The 23,789-nt window shown below is 37.5% G+C and overlaps 1 protein-coding gene across 1 annotated transcript in view; it reads right to left on the bottom strand.

The window, feature by feature from the left end:
- Positions 1–23,789, bottom strand: part of LOC140158065 (inositol polyphosphate 5-phosphatase OCRL-like) — a 41,300-nt gene that overhangs the window by 12,171 nt on the left and 5,340 nt on the right. Inside the window, 11 exon segments of the mRNA XM_072181313.1 lie at positions 287–396; positions 1,350–1,461; positions 3,778–3,857; positions 4,764–4,871; positions 5,918–6,034; positions 7,599–7,815; positions 9,083–9,247; positions 10,937–11,056; positions 14,725–14,917; positions 21,681–21,800; positions 23,263–23,646. Of these exon segments, the coding sequence (XP_072037414.1) occupies positions 287–396; positions 1,350–1,461; positions 3,778–3,857; positions 4,764–4,871; positions 5,918–6,034; positions 7,599–7,815; positions 9,083–9,247; positions 10,937–11,056; positions 14,725–14,917; positions 21,681–21,800; positions 23,263–23,646 (1,726 nt within the window).

The following is a 23,789-nucleotide window of genomic DNA, read 5'->3' as shown; positions in this document are numbered from 1 at the left end:
CGTCGTCTGTATCACATACTGTTGTATCTCAAACGGCTGCCTTGTGTGATTTTTTCATTATTGTCATCTAATTGTGATGAGATACATTGTAAAATTAAATTTGACATTTATATTAATTTGAGGTATTATCACAATATTACAATCTCATGTCCATTCATAAAAGAAAGAAGCATGCTGAACTATAAAAATAATACTATGAAATACAACAATGATAAAAACAATCACATAAGGCAGCTTTTTGAGATTTGTCAGTATGTAATGCAGATGACAGCATGTGTGACTTTACCTGGTATCCCACTCATCGGTGCCTGGGTCATATTTGTATGTAGGCTGGAATCCAATGGAGCCCTCAGAGAAACCATGAAATACTTTCTGTAATTCTAGTTGTTGGAACAGCTATATATGAAAGATATTAACAGCAATATAATAATAGTAAGATGGACATATATACTACCGGTAATAATAAATGTGACTGATGCTGAAAATAATTGTGCAAAATTACGGCATGCACGTCTTACGAATAATTCATAACCTCATGAATAGACACGGCGTGTTTAATCTAATCACAGATAATAAATTTTAAATACGCGAATGCAATTGCAGGTTATTGAAAAAGTATAATGACTGTATCTTGTACATATATGTATGTGTTACAATGACTGGGTTGCGTGATGTGTTATGCATTCAAACAGTTTATGCAAGTGATGGCCATTGTATTTGGACATCGCATGAATGCGCATTAGTTATGTGATTGGTCGCCAGCGGTATTTCCTTACTCGGTTATTCGATTTCTTTACAGGGAAAATGAAGGATTAAGTTTAAATTATATTTTGATTTCAAATTCAAAAGAAAATGTGACACAGATGGTATTAAAAAGTGAAAATGGATGGTTAAGAGTGAGTATAATGACAGGAATTGTAAAATATCTAAACATTGTGACCTCGAATATCCCTTGGTTCTAAATATTTCATGATACCCTTAAACAATGCGCAGTCATTTACCTCAATTTTGTCAACAATTACTTGATACTCAGTAACTGCACACTTGTAAAGTAAAATAATGTGATGTCAGGCAGAATGAAAATTCAGCTTTCAAGTTCATTATATGTGCCATTTCCCAAGCTTCATTTTGATGAAAACTCCATCACTACTGGATTTATGGTTCAAGATATATGGTTATTTTAAGTGTTGCTCAGAACAATGAAATACAAAGCATGTTGAACACTATTATTGCCTGTATCTCAAAATCAATATTGGCAACAAACGGCTCATTTAGTTGATCACATCACATATGCACAGACTTTCCCCTGCTATGCATTGATCTGAATATGCATTAGTAACGTAACATACCTGATCATTTTTCAGTAACCTCAAGTAATCTCTCTTTTCTATGAGTTTCTTGACAACGTCGTATTCTAAGCTGCTTATCCTATAGTTGAGATCTCCCATCCATATTACAACACTAAAATATGAACACACATAGAACATATGGTCAGCATAACATAAATTGGCCCATATAGGATGGCAAATTGATTTGAACTGATGACAGATGTCATGCGCGTATTTTGGGGGGGCTTTAGGCGCCAGCCCCGGGGTCAAAGTAGGGGCGGCAAAAAGCGAAGGGCGGCGGAACAAGAAGGGAGGCAAAAACAGGGGTGGCAAAACGAAAGGTGCGGCAAAACGGAGAGCGTGGCGCAATGGTTAGGGTACTTGCCTTTAGTGCATGAGGTCCCGGGTTCGATTCCCGGCGGTGGTGATTTGCTGGGATATTGACTTGGAAAAAAAAGTCTGAAATTAATTGGCAACTTCTGTAGATTAAATTCAGACTTCCGTTCTCCCATGGTTCATTTAGAATTGGGTAAATGAATCATGAAAGTACTCCGTCCTTCGGAGGGGCGTTAAGCCGTCGGTCCCGTGTACAGAGAGCCATACCTGTACATGTATCTCGTAGCCAGTTTCGAAAAGAGTAGGGTGTTAACCCCTGACTGTTCCCAACCCGTCCCGGTGTTCAATGGACCCCAATGGAAATAAGCTTCAATAGAGGCTTTCTTGGGTTATCCAGGGTTGTCAAAACCCGAACAAATCAAATCAAAAACGAATTAGCAAAGAAAAAAGGGCGCCCAAAATTGAAAAAGCATAAAAATTTTGAAAAAGGTTGCTTTTGTGACGCTTAGCGCCTAAAATCCTTTTTTTTTTTTTTTTTTTTTGCTCTTCACTTATTCAAACGACCGTGAAAAAAATTGGGTCAACCTCTTCGGGCTGTTAAGGAAGGGGCGGCAAAATTGTTTCTTCTTCGCCCCCCGGGGTTGGGGCGGCCACGGTACGCCACTGGATGTAATACAATACGCACCTTTAGGGTTTCTCTACCGGATGTCAATTGGTACCCAAATTCTTTCCCACAAGGTAATACGCATATTGCATAACAATAGATACAGTTCAGAGGTACGAATCGACATTCGGTAGAGAAACCCTAAAGGTGCGTATTGACAATATCTAATAACAATATCTAATTACCTACTATTTTTCAGTTCTAATTAAGAAGCTCAAAATAATTAATAGATGTCTATGTTACTTTTTTCTTCTCCCCCCCCCACCATAATTATGCAATATGTTTTGAGAACTGTAAAGTGTGAAATATTTGCATGCAGGAAAACTTTTGCGAGAGATTTAGATTTGCGAAATTTTCAAGCACTCCAAATATTTCCTACAGGCCGTATCAAAATTGCATGCAGCAAAACTGATGGTTCTTTCGAATTTTGAAAATATTCTGTTTTATGGTATAGATGAGTTGACTTCTGACGTCACTGCCTGGCAATATGCGCACGCATCATCACAATTTCCATTGTTTTTTGCCTGGAAGTATATTTTGTTCAGGGCCTGCGGAGTGTGCTTTTAAAGCTACCGCCACATCACATTAAGACTCTTGAACAGAGTAGTGGTTGCATGCACTTCGCTCAAGCATATCATTATACCAGTCCCTTTCCTTTGTTGATAACATTTGTGGTCAACTCATCTATACAATATAACCATTGTGAGATTCAAACTAGCACTATCAATTGCTTAGTCATTGTGCTTTAAAGGAGCATAGCCTCATTTCCCCGACTTACTTCAATAAAGTTTAAATTTTTATACCACCAGAAACCTAGGATTACACCATGTTTGTGTACATAACCTTTCTTGCATATTCAGTTGTTTGATAAATACATTGTCCAATGTGTTTTTTCTGGCTGTCAACACTCAAGAGCCCAAAATTACAACACAGTGTCCTATGGGGCACCTTAATACATGCAATTATGTGTAACTCTCAAATTCAATGCCTGAATCAACTGACATTGTTGAAATACATAAACTTTTTTTTGATATCTATTCAACTATACGCTAAAAAGAAGATACAAGAATCACAAAATACCCCTTTAATGAAGCTTTCTGTTAGCCATTTGGGCTCTCCTAGAACCAAACCAACTGAGGATGCCCATTCTAATAGGGGGTTAAGTCACATTGAATGCATTTTGAAATAAATGGCAAAGAAGGTTATTAATGTAGTTTCAATGCAAGGTTGGTGGATATGCAGTTTCAATGCTCTAAAACATAATTTCATTTCAACTTGCATAGGCCAAGTATATAGCCCCTTTGTAGCAGAAACTGCCACTAGCTCCATTCTCATAATTCTGTGACTTTTAGAACTAGCATCCTCAACTTTAGAACCATTTCTGACACCGTTTTGTTCCATTTTTGAAGCCCTTTAATTGTTACGCTACTTCTGTACCCATCAACTTACTCATGCTGTCTTATGGTTAATGTGTGCCTATTGTAATCTTCCCACTCAAAGTTCATCCTATTGCAAATGTCATTGTAATCCTGTAAAACAGATATAAGGAAGGACATTAAATACAAATTAATCCTAATACTCACAAATCATGTTTTAAAAATTCCATGAAATTTTCAACAAATGTGTATCACTTTTTTGCACAGAAGGAAGCCAAATCAATTTCAGTGGTTTAGATTAAACCATACAGGATAACACTGGAAAATAATAACTGCTATAAATTGTTTTACCTTCCATATTAGACCAACCGGGTAACAAAAACAAATTCCTGCACCCCTAAGCTACTGCTTGCCTTACCAGAAAGTACGCTCACAGATCCATAATTGAAAATGAAGCAGTTCCCCAGAGGCTGGAATGGGCTGTTATCACATCCTATTAGCAACTCCCAATATTGCGAGGTTTGCGAAATCACACTCCCACTGCAAATCGCAATATTGTGAGTTACATAATGATGACAGCCACCTACTCCCCATTCCAGAAAAATACAGAACTAATTTTTGTGGATCAAAAAAATATTATCCTGTTTTGCCAAATGAAACATAGCTAAATGCTAATCCTTTAGTTAGTCCTAACTGGCAATTAGTTAATTAAAGGATTAAGATTTAGCTATGTTTCATTTGGCAAAACAGGATAATATTTTTTAATCCAAAAAAATTAGTGCTGTACTTTTCTAGAATGGGGAGTAGGATATGCGGGTAAGGGAAAATCTACTACAATTACTTCATAAATATTTCAAACGATTATTACTATTGACCAGCTTTGAAAGTCACTTTCTCTGCACATCCAAGATGGGCTTGTGCCACCTCGCATTATTGTGTTGTCGAACAGAGTGGAATTTGCAAAAACCAGACTTGCTAATTGTTGATTTTGCATGATTTCCCAGATTTGACAGGCAAGATTCATATTCCCAAGTTTCAATCTAGGTCTGCTAGACTCACCTGATTTCTCCTTTCAAATTCCTCCATATGAGCTGCTAAATGTGTGTTGACAAAACAGAATGATGTGTTGTGAAACTCAAACCTCACTGCTACGCCACCTTTGTTGCCCTGAAATGGATTTATTTGGAAATATGAGACTTTTGAAACAATGAACCACCACCTTTATAAAAGTGACTTGTAGGATGGTTTGTGGTTGGACACAGGTTCAGCAGCTGCACCTTTAAGAATAGCTGTAACACATGCCGTTTTATATCTATAAACACTGTATATGATCTGTGGACATCCACGTTTGCTGGGTGCCGACTGTTACACTGAGATTTCTCAAATGTCTGTTTACAAATACCCCGTACACACATAAAAGTACATATTAAGTACAAACCCACCCCACACACCCCTACCGTCCTCTGCGCCGACAATGGAAGACCTTGTGTAATGTGTATTGCTATCAAAACAAGGATGCCTGGATGATATTTATTTGATATACCGAAAACCAAAATCGTGGCCTTTTGTGTTTATAGCTGTATGTGTACGATACACAGTACAAAATATGCCTCCCCAACTGTGTTGGTATTTTTAAATGTGAAAAGTCTTGTGTGTATCCTCTCGTCTACAGACCCACATTGATGCACACCTACAGGACAGTAAACGCACATAATTTTAGTTCACCATACAGTGGATACACACGGAGCTTGACTCAACTCCCAACCCACCCCTATGCAGAATGCATGGGGGTGGGGTGTGTGTGGGTCTCCACTCTCTACTTGATAGTGTTTACAGACGCGAACACACCCCTACACACCCCCTAAGCCCCTATGTGTATTCGCCGGTAACAGGGGACTCTGCACTGGACCAATGAACACATACATGTTTTTTCTGATTTTCTGCACCTAACCGGGCATGTTTTACACATATTATATACAATTTTTTGTATTTTATCGTATTAAATAGGGACTGGTTTTTATATCAACAATAAAGAATGCACTCCCAATGTATTTTTAGGCTGTTTGCAGTCAAATGCACATGTCAGATATAAACGGGCACAGCTCCCCGTTGCAATAACGTCCATGGTTGGAATGTAAGATTTATATTAATGTCCCCATTTGCTGGCAAATGCCTATGCACACATGACACCCCACCTCTATACAATTTCTTACCATTTTGCCCATGATGCCAGTACCAACCATCTCGGCCATCAGTTCTGATATAAATGGTACATGTCTCTCTTGAACATAAACAGCTAACATCATGCCTACTAGGCGGATAACTTTGAGCTGTGAAGAAATTATGTGATGCACAAAAAACGCAAAATTGATTAAAATTACCAATCATGTAGCGACTGAGCCACATTTATTTAATCACTAAGTATCAGTTGATAGCAACTCCCAGTTGAAAAGTGACTCTATATGTTAACACTACCCTGGGAACTGAAATCAACTGAATACGATTGTGATGCAGTCAAGTTAATGTAGCTCATGACTTTTGACTATGGTGCGATAGGTTTCGAGTTCGAACCCTGGCGGTGGTTAAGTACGCTCTCGTGGAATAGCTTGAAATTCCCCTGGACAAGCAATTTAATACCATTTGTCTGGTTGTAGCCTGTACAAAATTGGTAGAACTGGTCCTGGATACGAAGGTCAAATGTGGAATGTCTACACTGTGTGCTAAATTCTGTGTTGTTGTTTAATGGTTTATGGAATGATATGGGGCCGTAGTGGTCAGCGACAACCTGTAAAGTGTGACAAGGCTTGTTTAGGCCATGTGCCTGTGCGTAGCGCACTATAAACCACTGCGCCTTTTTTTGATTATGTATCAAATATGAATGCCAAGTTTTCCCATACAAAAACAAACAAACAAAAACCAGGAGAGATTTCTAGCACACTATGCACATGCACAAACCCACAATCCTCAGCAGTTTACAGGTATTCGCTAACCGCTGTGGCCTAAGACACCAGCAGTTACAGAGATGTGCTTATGTGCAGCATCAATAATTAATTCTATGGAAGCCTCGGGGACACATCACCCCCCTAAATACCAAAATATCATCATCCAATTCTGGATTACTTTTTTATGGCCCCATTTTCTGATTTATGGAACATTTACATTACTGCCAGAGTATAAATGGGGTATGTGACCAGCTCCAACAAAACCTGCAACAAGTCACCAGACATGTTTTTGAGTTATAGGCCTTTAAAGATAACATTCCCATAAAAAAAAATCAAATTTTGGAATTCTTAATTTCATGGTATTTGACTGTGGGACTAAGTGGACTTTTAAATTCTTGAAAGTACTTATTAAAAAGAGGTTTATTTAATCAATAAATAACAGTTAAACTATGATAATCCCTATTCAATCCTGTGTAAGGCAGGAAACTAATTGGCCCATTACTCAAAATAGCAATTTGATAAAAGTATCAAGGTATCATTTACAAAATTATCCATATTTTGAAAAGTATTGATGCTATTATATAATTTTGGTATCATCTTAAAGCTTATTGTCTAGTGCTTACATTTTCTTTCAAACCAGGAAATGTCACAAATGCGACTTGTTCCTGGTTTGTCAGAGCGGGTCACATATGTCCCCACTTCTCTGGGCTATTCTAGTGTGTGATAACTTCCAACTGGCTGTGTTTTCACAGTAAGAAGCAGAAGTTGAAATCCATACCCCCTATGGAAGTCTTCCGAAGACATAGCCTTAATGGAGTCACCCATTCAGATAACCTCATCAGAAATTCACACCCCATGCACGGAAGATTCAAGTCAAGTCTTCCTTAGGGGGTGTATGGATTTCAAATGGAATAGCCCACTGTGAATGTAGCCCAAAGGGCATCTTACTCACCCTTATATAAGTGCCAACTTTACTCAATGTCTTATCCATGGCCTTGACCCATTCCTCTTCCCTGATGGAGTCATTGAACAGGAAAGCTTCTTTACTCAGATCTAATTCTTGGAATCCCAAGGCATAGACATCAGGAGCCTTTGCATTCTTGGCTAACCATGGGTACAGGTCTTCTGTGGCAGACTGGCCATTCACATTCCATGTACCTACAAACACTCTGCAATGGCAACAAATTTGAATGAGTAAAAGTATTATTTTAAGCCTCTGCTGCGCATCTGTTGTCTTGTGGTATATATACATCATTATTGCATGGAGAACAATGACAACAGTTTTGTCAGTAAACCAAAGCTGATAATGTTGTAATGATCCCACAGTTGACTGGTAGGATGCCATGTCACTCTGATAATGATGTCAAGAATAAGTTGCTCTTACAAACATGCCTAAGATTGTATGTTCCCTCTTTCTGATTCAAATTGATTCCCTCATCCATCATGCCTTAAAGATCCATTTGGTTCTGCAGTCTGCACCCCAAATGAAATGTGTGTATGGTTTGTGTACGTAGTTTAAATGACACATAACCTCCACAAATGTCCTTTATACCAGTCAATTAGTTGACCACAAACACTTATATTTTCTGTCATCACTATGATGCAAGCAGTATTTACTTGACACTTTCCAGATTTTCACCTAGCCCTTCAACTTCATTTCACTTTATCTAAGATGTTTAGATTCCCTCCAGTCATGCAGCTGCCAGATCATCACCAACCAATACCAGCTTGGAGAAAGTTTGTGGTTCACTGACAAAATTATGAGCAAAAAACAAAGAATTTTTCAGTTGGTTTTGACAAGTAAAAATTCGAACTAGTGCATTTGATAATACTCGGCTTAAAAGTTTTCTGTCTGCAGCGGAAATGGATGAGGTAAGTTTCAGGTTCCAAATGGGGAAAACACTGAAAAATGCTCAGTGAAACTGGTCTCATATTTTTGTCATGTGAAAATAATTCAAATCAAATATAAAGGTATGGTTTGCATTGTTTAGAATGCTTCATATATAAACTCTTAGAGTTACTTTACCAGATCAAAAAGGGCACGCACCCAATGACCAATATATACTGTATGCCCCTGTGGACCCTAAAATTTACTTTATCCATTTCACTGTGAACAGAAAACTTCACATTTCATTATTATGACTGAGCTTAGGCAATAGAAACAAATTAGTTTGATCTTTCGATTGACATCGATGCTTGGTCGATCCTTATAATTTATGAAATCAATTAACTTACTATTGTTAATTCTTAAACACTTGAGAACGTTCCTGCAATCTTATTCCTGTTGTGATATTGAGCAAAATCAATTTAGCGTTAATTCTATAAGTTGGTAGTTCATTAATAACAGGCATCAAAGCAGCATCGACGGTCCATCCAAAGATCGAACAAATTTGTTTCTGGTGCCTTATGCTCGTGGCAGGATGACTTAAATCTTACCTGAAATCATGCAGAAATGTGTATTCCTTCTCTCTTCTTTTCAGTATCTCCTCTCTTATACCAGCCGGTCTAAATCTAGCTACTGGTCTCACTTCCGCATACCCGGCTGCATCGATTGCATCCTCTGCATTGCTATGTCTGTAGGAGTCAATTGAAAGTATCTTACTTATAAATCAAGGTCATTACTGATGCATAAATATTACAAGGAAATGCTTCACAGATGTGTTATTAATGACACAGAGAGGACGTATATTATAAAGAAATTAATCTACATTTAGAGGTGAATGGTGACGGTGTGACCAGATCGGCATCTTCGTTCCCCCCTCACTTTACCCCATGTAGATTTTGGTATCAGATGAAAGCTTGCGTCTCATAACCCATGTGTAAAGTTTTGTATGAACATGAATATGGTTACTTAAAAAAGAAGAAAATGTGCAGTGATTTATAGTGCGCTACACACAGGCACAACGCACAGGCACAACGCCTAGATGTTGATCCACAAGCCTCGGCACACTTTGCTTAGTGGCTACAACCCCGGAAGTCATTTATTGTCCAAAAGACCAATGCAATAAAGTACGATATTTTGGCATCTACAATACAAATCAACGGAGATGGAGCAATTAAAATCATATCTTGGAAAAAGAACGATTGGGTAATGGGCATCAAAATGAGGCAGAAAACAAACATCATGTGTTGCTAATGGACCACCCACCTTTATTTTATGGGAGTTATGGTAAATTACATAACTACAGGTGAACGCTATCTGTGTAAGTTCACATACAATTCCCAGGTGAATACATCACAATATAGGTATCAAAGTTCAAAGTTATTAAAGGTTTGTGTTATTAAAATTCACCATAAAAATGAGGTAGTGTTAGTATAAATGGGGGCATGAGCACACATGAAACGATATACAAACAGAGGAGTGATGTGTTTACACAGACCAGTATGTGCAGGTGTATCAGGATTGGCATGCATCTGGAAGAAGCTAGCTATTTATAACTACTGTATAGTAAAACTATAAAAATATTGCCTATACATGGATTGATATTAATGTGCAACCTACTTTGGTACCTTAATACAATTTGCATCCTACTTCTATATTGCATGAACTATATGCATGCATGCTTAAATGTCTCCATAAATTTTGAAACATTTTTGGTTTACAAACAGAGATGTAAGTGGTTTTGTACCTTCATTAGCAATATCTGAGCATGATTATAAGGGGTTCTATTCTATTCTATACTGCGCATAAAAGTATCTGTGCACTTAAACCAAAAGCAATATCTTAAAGACACTAAATTTAATTACCAAATAAAGTAGTCAATAGATGGAGAATTTTGTTCTGCATATTTTGACACCTATCCATCTATTGACTACTGTATTTGGTAATTAAATTTAGTGTCTTTAATGATACCGACATGTATGCAACTTTATTTCCCTAACTTACAACAATTTGAAAGAAATGAGAGCATTTCAAAAGTGACAAATTGGTAGAACTGAAAGGAATGAAGTCTCATCGTGCCAAACAAGGTGTCAAAATAAGCAGAACAAAAATGATCCATCTATTGATTACTTTATTTGGTATTCAATGTTTAGTGTCTTTCTGGTATTGCTTTTGTTTTAAGTTTATAAATACTTTCTGTGTGCAGTACAGTTAGAGGCCATATTGAAATCTAGCATAACTTTGATCATGTTTTAACATGCAGGATAAAGTTTCCTATTCCTTCGCCTATACTTTCAGAACGCTTAATTGCAGGAAAGTTTTTATCCCTCTATTCATAATGAATCAAACCCTAAATTAGTGATAATATTCTCCGTCCGTTAACTAAAGTGCTATTTTTCATAATTTTTCATTCAGAATGAAGCATTCCTTCCCTTACTGCCCGTCTATTTCTAGCAATCCCTGAGATGGGTCTTATTTCATCATAGTCACCGTCTGGAAATGGCTCCGTCCCAAATGAATGGCCCTTCCTGTTGTGAACATACAGACAGAATTAACACAGGATATAAACATGAAATACAAGGCCATACCTTTTATACACCCCTAGAACACCAGTGGATAGCAACTATAGGCAGGTTTACATTGAAATCTAACTGGTATCATTTTGTCCATTAAATGCAAGTAAGCTGTTAAGGTGATTATGGAGGCATTATAAAAGTGCTCTAAACATGTTTTAAACAGATTAATTGAGTAGAGCAAAGTACACTGATCAATATGCCTTTTGTTTGGAGTCAATCGGACATACGGTTATCAAAATATATCAATTTATATTTTCTTTGTACCTTATTGTTTTTATCAATAATCAATCAAGTTAATGAGCTAAAATGACTGGAGAAGCTCATTTACATATAATGTTTGCAAATATTTTGCTAAAAATCCATGCATAAATGTTCAGGGTACTTTTATTTTACATAATTTTGCCATGAAACTTGGTCAAAGTGTTTCTAATATGTTCTAATGTATTATATAGTGAAGCCGCCCCCTAATTTGCATATTTGCATAATTAATTAGCATTTATGCAAATTAGCTCATTAATTATGCAAATATCCATATTAGAGGGCGGCTTCACTATATAATACATTAGAACATATTAGAAACACTTTGACTGAGTTTCAGGGCAAAAGTATGCAAAATAAAAGTACCCTGAACATTTATGCATTGGTTTTTTTTTTTTTTTTTGCAAAAATTACATTAATGAGCCTTTCCAGTCCTTTTAGCTCATTAACTATATTGATTATTGACAAAAACAATAGGATACAAAGAAAATATAAATTGATGTATTTTGGAAACCGTATGTCCGATTTGTTCAAACAAAAGGCATATTAATCAGTGTACTTTACCCTACTCAATTAATCTGTTTAACACATGCTCAAAGCATTTTCTAATTTCTAGAAAATGCATCCAATACCACCTTAAGCACTTTGTAATTATGCACTTAATACCCCAGAGAAGATATATTAAAACTTCCCATAATGCATTTCTCCCATTTCAATTTTCTGTACTGATTTGCTATCTAGTGCAACTTATAAACATGGGTCGATATCGACGAAATGTCCCTTTTAAAGAACAGACAGATGTCATCCATATCTGGCAAAATGTTTATTTCTTAACTATCGACCCATGTTTATCCACTCAAACAAAGGGAGCCTGTATAGAGTAATGAGAGTGTCATTTGATGAAATAAGGTGATGTATCATGTTGCAAAGGATTCTGGGAAAGGTACAATATCTTCTCTGACTTACACCCTTCTTGCATTCAATGGACCAATTTAGTATTACCAGCCAAACTGGCTATAGACCTTTCTCCCAGACGTCACAAAGCGATCTGTATTGGATCTTTTGCATTTGAGTCATCGATGCACCAAATAAAGATACCATGCTGACGTGGTACGATCGATGTTGTGTGACTTGCTGTTCGTCACAAGATAATGCAATAAAACAGCAAAACAAGGATTGATTTTCAAATGACATTGTATTTCTTTTGTATTGGGCTATTCCAGTTGAAATCCACATACCCCTATGGAACACACAACTCAAATCTCCCACACAGGTGAAGATTTCAAATTGAGTCACCCATTCAAGTAACCCCATTTGAAATTCATACTCCCTGTGTGGAAGATGGGAGTGCATGGATTTCAACTAGCATAGTGTTGTCAATACCGAGGTGAAAATAAACAGTAATTGCCGTGGATATTTTAGGTCTCACAATGCACAAGAAAGTGCAGCTCACCTGTGTTGTTTCTTCAGACCCAATATCAACTAAGTGACGTAACAGGAAAAAGGTCTATAGCATAGTGCAGTCAGTGACCACAACAGACCAAGGCACCTGTGAAGTGGAATCTTTAAACTCTCGAGAATATGCGCCAGTGTTTCGAGGACGCCTGCAGTGCAATTTCAAGCTGTACCCACCCAGTGAATTTTGCGCTGACAACACTGACTAGACTTGACCAAAAGCACTACAGAACCGAGGTTAAGGTACATGTACCACCCTGGGTATATAGTTTAAGGGGAGGGTTGAATGCAGTTTAACACACCAGGGTAATAATAGAACTTTTTTTTTTATACCAGCATGCACTATTCCAGATGGCTGTGTCACAGTACACATTTTGTCCTTGCCTTCCATTGTGAAGGCTGAGCAAAAGTAAGACATACATTTGAATGTATACTGCGAATATACAAGAATATGCCAGTGAGAGTTCTAAGTGACTGCTTGGAATCATGCATGATGGCATATCCAGACAAAATATGACAGTCCATGACTAGGAGTTAAATGGGATCCCATACAGGAAAATTGTACAATTTTCCTACATTGGGAGAAAACCATAATGATTATTTCTTTCTTTTCCGCATTGATGATTCTGACTTCAGATTTGCTGCTTTAGATTTGCTATTATCACTTGGACTTTGAGTGCACTACAGCATGAACATTTTAAATAAGTTATAAACTTAACTGCAGGGCAACAGACTAACACAACTTAACGAACGAGAATTCTCTAAGAGCCATGCAAATATACTACAAATAGCACACAGCAAAGTGTCAATTATTACTAAAAATATAAATCAATCACAACAGCAATACTTGCGATTAAACATAAAGTGGTTGAATGAGGATTAAAACATATTCTGTCAGTCGGAATGTTGTTATAACTTGCCTATTCTGCAGATATTCCTTAACCTCAGTGAATGGGAAAGTAACAGAATTTGAAGCGGCAGCCTCATCTTTCCATAAAAAAAAGTTTCAACTTGTAACATATTGTCCAGTTTGACATTCTCTCAATTTCTGCTTGAGAAAATGGTAATCCCTTGTGTCAAACAGAAAAGAATGACCAGAAAGTGTACAATCCAATGCAAAGTTTTACACAAGCAGCACTCCAGGTCCAGGGAGTAAGAGTGATAGATAAAGCAAAAGCTTGAATGTACGACTGACAGAATAGGCTTATGTGTCAAGATCAAGGGCATGAATCTTTCTTGCGATATGAACTGGCCTTAAGATATAATCCCTCCATAAAGTCTAGATAGGCTAGTTCTGTGTATGCTTACATGCATGCATGAAGGATAGACCCCTAAACCCATCGAAAGTCTCAAACACATCCCAACTCTTACAAAAGGATTTATCTGTTAGAGTAAGGATGGGTTCAACTGGACTTACTGTAATGGTAATAAGAATTCACCTGGATATCTATTATACAATTGACAGCAACATCCCGTCCTTGCTTTTACATTGTACATGTATGGGTTCAAACCTCCCCCACCCAAATGACAAAACATTTGGTTTCATAATTTCATGCACATTTTGACAATGTGAAAAGAGAAAACATTTGGCTACCCACCCAGAGATGTTTCTTTTTAAAATAATTTTTCTTTATTTTCAATAAAAAATTGTGTTTTCACAAAAAGTTGCACTTTTCAACACAGCTTTTGAATTTTGATTGAATCATCAAAATGATCATCAAGTTATGCAACCAAATATTTCATAATTTTAAGGGGAAGTTATTTGTTTAACCCTTTAGTTTCTAAGCAGTTGAACAAAGCTGATTACAAAAAGATGAATAGATCATGCAGAAGCATAAAAATTATGACAACAAATGTCAAACTTGACCAAGGAGACACACCAATTCTCCTGCTAATCACATACTCACAAAAACAGACTAGGATCAGCTTGATCTGGCTGATCCAGAGAGCTGCTGGAGCTAGAGCTAGGCACCGATAACGACGACAATGATCCTGTTGTTACCGTTTGTTGTGTGGTTGCCACTGTGCCCTTATCTGATGACGATGAGCCCACGGTGAGTACATCGTTAAAGCTATCTTCAAAACCAACCGAGTCAAAACCTATGAATGAGAAAATTAAACATTGAGATATTAACCTCAACATTTTACTCGAGCTGTTAGACTAAATATTTAACACAGAAAATCTCAACAATAATCCCTTTATTGAACACAGCTGATTTGACATGATTTTAGCAAAATCTCCCAAAATGCAAAATCTGGGTGGGTCGGCCGGTCGGCCCGTACAACATGTATTTTTGTGTGTGTGTCACCTCATGGTGCATTTTACTTACTTTGCTTCCAAAGCAGCTGATAGATCTATCCCATCATGCTCTGCACATGCCACAGAAAGTGTACACAAAATCCCTCACTTCAACTTTCAATTACTCTCTTAAATTAGGGTTTTTTGTGAAAACTGTCCATAGCTTTCAATATTTAAGTGGCTCTATATTTTGTATGTGCTTGCAATAAGCCCAAACGGCATTGATTTTTGAAGCAGTTTTGTAACACTTTGACCTCTGACATATCAGGGAAATTGTTCTAATTATTATTAATTTCTTTTATTATTGTAATAATGTTATCATTAAAAATATTTTAAACAATTAATTTATCCAATATTCATATTTTTTAAACAATTTTTATTCTAGTAAACATTTTAAATATTTTGTATGCACAAAAACCAATTTTCCCAATAGGTCAGTGGGCAAAGTCTCCCAACACGGCAAAAACTGTCCCACAATGCATTGCAAATTTCAATGCCGATTTGGCTTATTACTATGGAGCAAGCATGATTGGATACTCTCTCCAGCTGCTGTACTTAGCTTCACAGGGTTACTACTGAGCAGAGATTCACAATGAAAGATTGCTAGATTACAATAAATGGACAAAAAGAACAGGCATGCTCATCTTGACTGAAATACCACAAAATACAAACAACAAACAAACAATACATAATCTTACTAACCACACATGAGTAAGCGAGAATATCTTGCAACTTTCATATTATCCTTCATTGTGTTATTGCATGTTTTCAGTTCAGTTCAGTTCAGTTCAGTTCACATATGCATAGGTTATTCCATGAGATTATTTCCATGCACTTCACTAATCAAAAATTGCTTGATTGACAGTTCAGTCCAAACTTAACTTTGCAAAATGTATCTTATACAGTACTTAACATCCTATGTCCAGATGTAGCTTGGAAATTAAGTCTTGATAGTATGCACACATATAAAAGAGGTCCGCATAAGGGAGGTTGGACTACTACTACAGTTGGATGTCTGCAAGTACAACTCAAAAATGTATCGTCAAGATTGTACGTAGCCAACCACTCTTGCTGAAGTCTCTTGCTTAAATGGTGTGTCTGCTTACAACTGAAGAACAGTACATGCTGTGGAATAATAGTTTTCACACTTACGACACATACTCATGAGTTACAATTACCACTGCACATATTCCAATACTGCATCAAAATTGTAAATTCACACAACAATGTGGTGGGGTTAGGATCTCTTGAATACTTCAACTTAGTCCTCTCATATAATTGGTCTTCAATATATACGTTCAATTATTTCGCTGACGACATCACATCATAACACTCCACAAGCTGCAAACATTGTCTTCAAATACATATATATGCAATCACTTGTCCAGCACCATGCTTAACCCCATGAGAACTACCTGCCGATTGGCCAAAATGAATATTGTGTCCAATTATGAACCAATCAAGGAGGGTATTAATAAGACTTTCTGCAAATGCAAGTTTCACCATAAACAGTTTAAAGCCAAGTCATAATATTGGCAATTTAAATGAGCATTTCAAGTTATCAACCAATCAGAAATGCTGTTAGATGATCATTAGTATCCAGGGGGTTAATGTAACTTGTAACCAGTGATTATCGCAGTACTGATTAAAGAACAATGGTACTGGACGCAATGCCAAAAACATTTGGGGTTTGTGTGCCCAAAGAACAACTCCGCGCATACTTAATTCCCACATTCAGAAACATGATCGATACCTCATGGACAAAGCAAGTAGTACAAATCCACCGATACGTCTTCCTCTGGCGAATGCAAACAAATGAAACCCAATGTGGGCTCTTGTCGGAAGACTCTACCCATTTGTCTGACCACACGTAATAGGCCTGACATCCTACTTACGCACTCAGATAGAGTTCACAAGTGGCACATGTTAGCTAGTCATCAAGAGTTCAAGGAAATTCTTGATAAATAAGTCTATCTGGTGCTGCCCTCCCACTATGTAGACTACAATCAATCACATCCTGATTAATTTATAAGCCTTTGTTTTTAGCTTACCAAATCCAAGTATCATATGGGATATTGATATGGCTATATATTTTAATCTATGCCATTTTAATGTTATAAATAAGCTTTTATTAGGTATTACATAAACATTTTGCTAGACGTAAGGTTAAAATGAGCAATTTATTCATATTACTCATTAGATTTGAAATTTGCAGAAGATATATGAATCACACACACAACCCCCATCTACCCAACATCCCTCCCCCCACACACCCCACCCGTTATACACACACAAGACTGGATTTATTTACTTAATCTTGACCCAAAGGCTAACTAGTGAATTGTTCACTTTATTGTTGGGAGTGAATGGCCTTCTTTTCCTTGAGCTTTCAAATATCTTCAAATGCATTTCTCTCTTTCTTTTCATAAGCCAGCAGCATACTCATAAGCTTTTTAGTCTAGCTTCGAGCATCTGGTCCCATCAGGGTCCAAGTGTGTAACCACATGGAGCAATCGTTAAAACAAGCAAGCAAACAAATTATATTCTCATATATGAAAATGGGGATACACTGTCCAAAAAGACAAATTTTGACAAACTTTATCAAATAATGGTGATGAAAAATACAATGAATATAGCCCAAATATAACTTTCAGTGAAAAAAGATTAAAGCTTAAACAACAGAGAATAGGGATTGGAGTTGAAGACCTGAAAATCCTCAAGACTGGGGATTCCGTGAAATGAATTTCCACAACTAGACAACAGTCTGCCCTAAAGCTGCTGATACGCTTTAACAAATTTTCACCTCAAACCATGAAACCACATGTACACAAACCATGATGTCAATCATATAGATCTGTGTATCTGTCACAGTAAGGATATCTAGGGGCAGAGTGCAAGACCATCATTAAGAGCCGTATAATGTAATAGCTGCCTTTTAAAAAACACCTATCGTTTGCAGCAGAACCCTCTCATTGCAAATTATTGATGTTAGTATTACTTTCCTGATGGCCACTAAGCTAACCCAAGATATCACCTTCACATGTAGTGCGGGTTCTTCATACATTGTGTTATTGATCAAAGGTAAGTACATTTATTGAAATACAGAGGCCCTGCATGCTTTTATCGATTGGTTCCAAACAAAGGATTTGAACCAGCAAATAGATAAGTGAACATTATGACCACATAGGAACAAACTATTCATAAGCAGCAAATAGATAAGTGAACATTATGACCACATAGGAACAAACTATTCATAAGCAGCAAATAGATAAGTGAACATTATGACCACATAGGAACGAACTATTCATAAGCAGCAAATAGATAAGTTTTTAGACCCTTTTCAAAACCAGACAATGTATTTGATTCCCCCGATGGAAGTGGGCAGATTGTTCCAAATAATTGGGGATGAATGAACAAAAGACCTATTTGTAGCAGTTTTCAGCAATTTGATGTTGTTGATCTCAGAAAGACATGTTGTATTGGAGGTAGATCTGAGGCCAGTCCAGGCTGGACAATTGAGAGAGAGAGAGAGCAGATCAGTCATACATGTATAAGAGGGGGCTGATCCATTAACTTAAAGGCACTTGAAAATAATCATCATGATCTTGAAAATAATCATCTCTCTGATCCGAAGCCAATGTAGTTCTTGTAAGCAAGACCTAGCATGGGCCTGTTTTGTTCTGCAGCAAATGAGTTTGGATGCCCAGTTCTGGATTCTTTGCAACCTTTGAATGTCAGATGTATTTACTACCCAGAAGGAGCCCACTTCCATATAGTCAATGCAAGACAGTATAAGACTTCTAACAACAAGGTGGCAGCTATTCCATTCTGCTGCACTCTGCCCAATGAAGGCAGTAACTACTTTGTGAATGGCAAACAGATACTGTAATTTACTTTGGGAGCAAACTAATTTTTTTTTAAATGGGGGTGGGTTAAACTTTAAAAGTGACGGAAGTAGAGTCCTATCGCCTATAAAAAGGTAAATACACATGAAAAAGGGGGCGGACATATGTACAAAATTTTGAAAAAAGGGGGTCATTGGGTACAACATTGTAGACAAATTTTTAAATGGATCAAAATTTTAGAATTTTGCCAAATTTACAATAAAAATTGTCTGCAATAAGAGAATTTGAAGGTTTCATCTGCATTATGTTAAATGGTATTTTGATAAAATTCTATTAAAAATGGTCATTAGAAAGCCGAAACAAAAAAAAACGGGGTTCATTGAATAGGGCTTTAAAAAAAAAGGGGTCATTGTTATTTTCAACTTCAGAAAAAGAGGTCATTTGACAGGTACATACCCATCATTTCAAAAGTTGAGTGCTACCCCCCAGTCAACTAGATCTACCTCACAAATAAAAACAAAGTATCTACTGAGTGATTTCCATGTAGATGCATTTACTCTTGGATCAGACCGATTCAAAACACCAGTCTTCCATGTTAAAAGGGGGTATTTGACAGATCCTACTTTACCCTTATGAGTGTAGACAGTGTTAAGTGTTTGTTGACAGCACAGTTGGCAATACTTGAGGTGCTTGTTGACAGCTTATTCAATTAGATTTCATTTCCTCTGCTTTCCCATAATTTGTTCACTTCCAAATATGACTGCAAACTTGACTTCATAGTCAAACCATGTGCTAAGTAGGAATTCAGAATAATTATGTTATAGAATTGGTATATACCAGTGGCATAGACAATTGGGGGGGGGCAGCTGCACCCAGTGAAAAGTCCCCACTTCCCTTCTTGCTGCCCCTGTGGGATGCTGGCTGCCCTAATAAGATTTTAGGCATTTTTTTGTACTTGTTAGTTCCTTCTTGACCACTTTCAACAAATTTATCAAATTTTTACCCCTTGAAAGATGTGAATCTATTTGAAATCTACACTCCCTGTGCGGGAGATTAAGGTCATGACTTCCATAGGGGTGAATGGATTACAACTGGAATATCCCAATATAGAGGGTGGCTCTTCTTCCTGTTATTGTTACACTCTCAATTTGAAACTGTTCAATCACACTATGATCAGCCCGTAATAAGCAAGAATTATTTGTGTTTTGTTACTGCGCGAGTCAATAAAGTCCCAACTTACACCCGCGTAAATTCACAAAAGCGCTCATCAGTCATGCAATAAGCAAAGCACAGTTCACATAGGTGCTGCCCCCAGCTGTGTGTATGCCATTGATGTTATGATTCCCCCATTATGAGCTGATCACAGTATAACATCAATCACCATATACTAGAAAATTTCGAAATAGAATCCAAGTACAGGGTGTCCTAATAAAAACGCAACCTAACGATGACCCATGCAAACATTGTATTTTCTTGGAAACCAATGTGTTTTGCAATAATTTCACAAAATGGTTGCAGAGAAGTTCAGGGATCATGGTATTTCATCCTTAATTGGCTCATGTAATAAAAGAGAAAATTGTTTACAGATTACATGCATGCACAATAATTATAAGCAGGCAAATGTGCCAAGGCAAACATGCAGTAATAAATGCACAGAATCACACTCTAGCACATTTAACACAACACATTCAAACTATAGAAATATTGAACCATGCACCATATATACACAGTAAGCCAAAGAATTAAGGTACCAGTTGTATTCACCCCTGTATATCCTAAATAAAGAAAAATATGTCAAAATTAAAACAAGCAGTCAATCTCTGATTTAAGACCGTATTTGTTGAAATTGGTTGGGAATTAAAGAAACAGTGATTTAAAACCTAATGAAGAAGCAAAATCAAAATAAAGTTCCACTTTTGTGTTCTAATCAATGAAAGCACGATGCTAGTTTTAACATGCTAATCAATGGAAGCGTGGCGCTATTGTTCACGAACGCTTTGTATACAAATCAATATGGCATGCAATGGAGCAAACTGCAACTTTTAAGTTGGTATCTTCCTTGGGTTTTGGGATCACCGTGTCTTTATTTCTTGAACAATTTCAACGAATGAGGTCTTAACTTTGAGCTGAAAGATGCAGCTATTGGCTGCTGTTTCCAATTTTGACATATCAGTCTTTGTTTAGGATTTACAGGAGGTGAACTTATAAAATGAAATAGAATAAATTTTGGATTTATAAAGCGCCTTTCTCCAGATCTTAGAGGACTCAAAACTTAACTGGTACCTTAATTTTTTGGCTTACTGTATATATGAAGATGGCAAGCACATTAAACAGAGCATTTCCATATCATGTGTGTGTGTGTGTTTCATGTTTGCCCTTCCCATACAAAATGCACTTATTGCATTCAGTCAAAACTGGGTTGAGCTTATGGCGTGATTTCAATTAAAGATCTTCTGAAGTACTGTACCCAAATAAGCCCTGAAGTACTTTCTTTCATTTCTTTCAAGAAATTTTGCAAATCTTCCTGTATTTTCTGAGGCATGTAAGTCACCGTTTATCCCATAATGCTTAGGGGAGATGTCACCCCTCCATAGGTATGGACATGGTGGAGTTAATAAAGTTCAAGTCTTTTATTTCTTTGTTGGATACATCACAAATATGCACATCCTCAGGCACATATACAGCGGTACAGACTTGCATGCACATATCAATGAGCTACCTGTAGAATTAGATGAGTTACTAGAAGGCAATGTATCTGATGTTGGCCATAGAGATGTAGGCCAGACTGATTGCCAAGCAGATGATGACCAACTAGTAGATGACCAGGCTGATGACCACGCTGCATGGCGGCAGGTGCATAGGAGAAGGAGTGGTTAGTTGGTCAGTACGGGTGGTATCAGATAATTAGAATGTGGCCCATACATGATCAATTTGATTGATCAATTTTGGGGACCCTAGATGCAGGATTGGATACAAAATAATATTTATCTTCAATATTATTAAAGAGATCAATCTAGTTTGATTTTATTGACGGTTGGACAATAAAATCACTATTGATGTTCGTGTGTACAGTGCACAATGGCAGATTTTGTAGCCACTCTTGTATCTAGGGTCTTTGATATTGATCAATCAAATTGATTGTGTATAGGCCGCATATAAAACATCAATCAATAATATCATGTGTGCGGAAGATCCCCTCTCCCATTGTCATTGTGCCTATTATTGACTGACAAAGTCAAATTGAATATTACATCATTTGCACTCACATGTTTAGTGAAGTTTTTGCTGTTTAAAGACATCCCTACCCATCCTAAAACGTGATGAATTGTTATTCACAAAAACAGCATCCATTCCGGTGAGAAATATTAGTTTTAAACAAATTTTGAGCCTTAAGTTTTGGGGCTATGACAATAATTTGTGCTATTCGCCCATTGCACGGTTCTGACATTGGCAATAGACATAACTTTACACAAAGTTATATAACTGGTTCTATTCATGTATGCTGCCAGATCAAGGCTCTCCTCGCACATGGCCGAATCATGCAATGGGTGACCCTAACCCTAACCCCCTCAGGGCTTTTTGTGACGGGAAGGGAAAGAAGGAAGGAATAAAGAGAGAAAAGAAAGAAAGAAGTTGTTTGCTCTGGTGGGATTTGAACCCAAGACCCCTTGCATGCCAAGCAATGGGTCGGCGACACCTTGCCACGGGTCTTGGGCTTCCCTGGCCAGCGAAACCGTGCCTTTATATCACTTAGGGCGATTGCGTCATCACACCACGTGGGATGCACGCACAAACAGCAGATATATCAAGTAGTATTTTGTAGTACTTGATCCTGTTAGGGTTAATTAAGCCTATACTGAGTTTCGATAGTGGTAACCTAACCCTAACCCTCTCAGGGCTTTTTCGCGACGGAAAGGGAAAGTAGGAAGGAATAAAGAGAGAAAAGAAAGAAAGAAGTTGTTTGCTCTGGTGGGATTTGAACCCAAGACCCCACGCATGCCAAGCACTGGGTCGGCGACACCTTGCCACAGGTCTTGGGCTTTGCTGGCCAGCGAAACCGTGCCCATACATCACTTAGGGCGATTGCATCATCACACCACGTGGGATGCACGCACGAATAGCACATATATCAAGTAGTATTTTGTAGTACTTGGTCCTGTTAGGATTAATCTCACACATAGGGGTTGTAGATTTCAAATGGACCCATTATCAGGTTACCCCATTTGAAATTAATAGGAGATTAAGGCCATATCTTCCACAGTGTGTGTATTTATTTCAACTGGAATAACAAATTATCATACCTTCTTGTTGTGGTACGGGTGCTTTTGGATGTGCCACATCTGTCTCCGAATCCTCCCTGTTGCCAAACTGAACCAACGGTTGCATTCCTTCCCATGGGTCATGTGGTGCATTTATATATGAAGGATGTGAGCTGCTAGTCTCATCTCGACTTACACCACCCTGAGTCCTTGTATCGCCACTCACAGTCTTTCTCTGTTGTTGCCCACCGCTGAGGGCAGTGTTCACATATTGAGGGGATTGGGTGGCGTCAAACGCCGACATACCGAAAGGATCTGCTATGGTATTTGGTCGAGTTGTGGTGATTGCTGATTTTATCTGTGTCTGGTACTTTTGTAGCCACCTGAAGTTCTGAGGTATGCCTTTCCTAGTTTTTTCAATACTTCCTAATTGATTAAAAAAAATAATATAATGTTTACAATGCATTTTTATGGCTGTTTTCAATTTAGTACTGGTCACTGTCCTGACATGCGCAGATTCATGTGCATCCACATTTACACACAGTTTTCATATGTATGTCCTTGATTGT

This window comes from Amphiura filiformis, chromosome 7 (assembly GCF_039555335.1).
Source record: "Amphiura filiformis chromosome 7, Afil_fr2py, whole genome shotgun sequence".
NCBI classification, from domain to species: domain Eukaryota; kingdom Metazoa; phylum Echinodermata; class Ophiuroidea; order Amphilepidida; family Amphiuridae; genus Amphiura; species Amphiura filiformis.
This window is presented reverse-complemented; position numbering and strand designations above follow the sequence as displayed.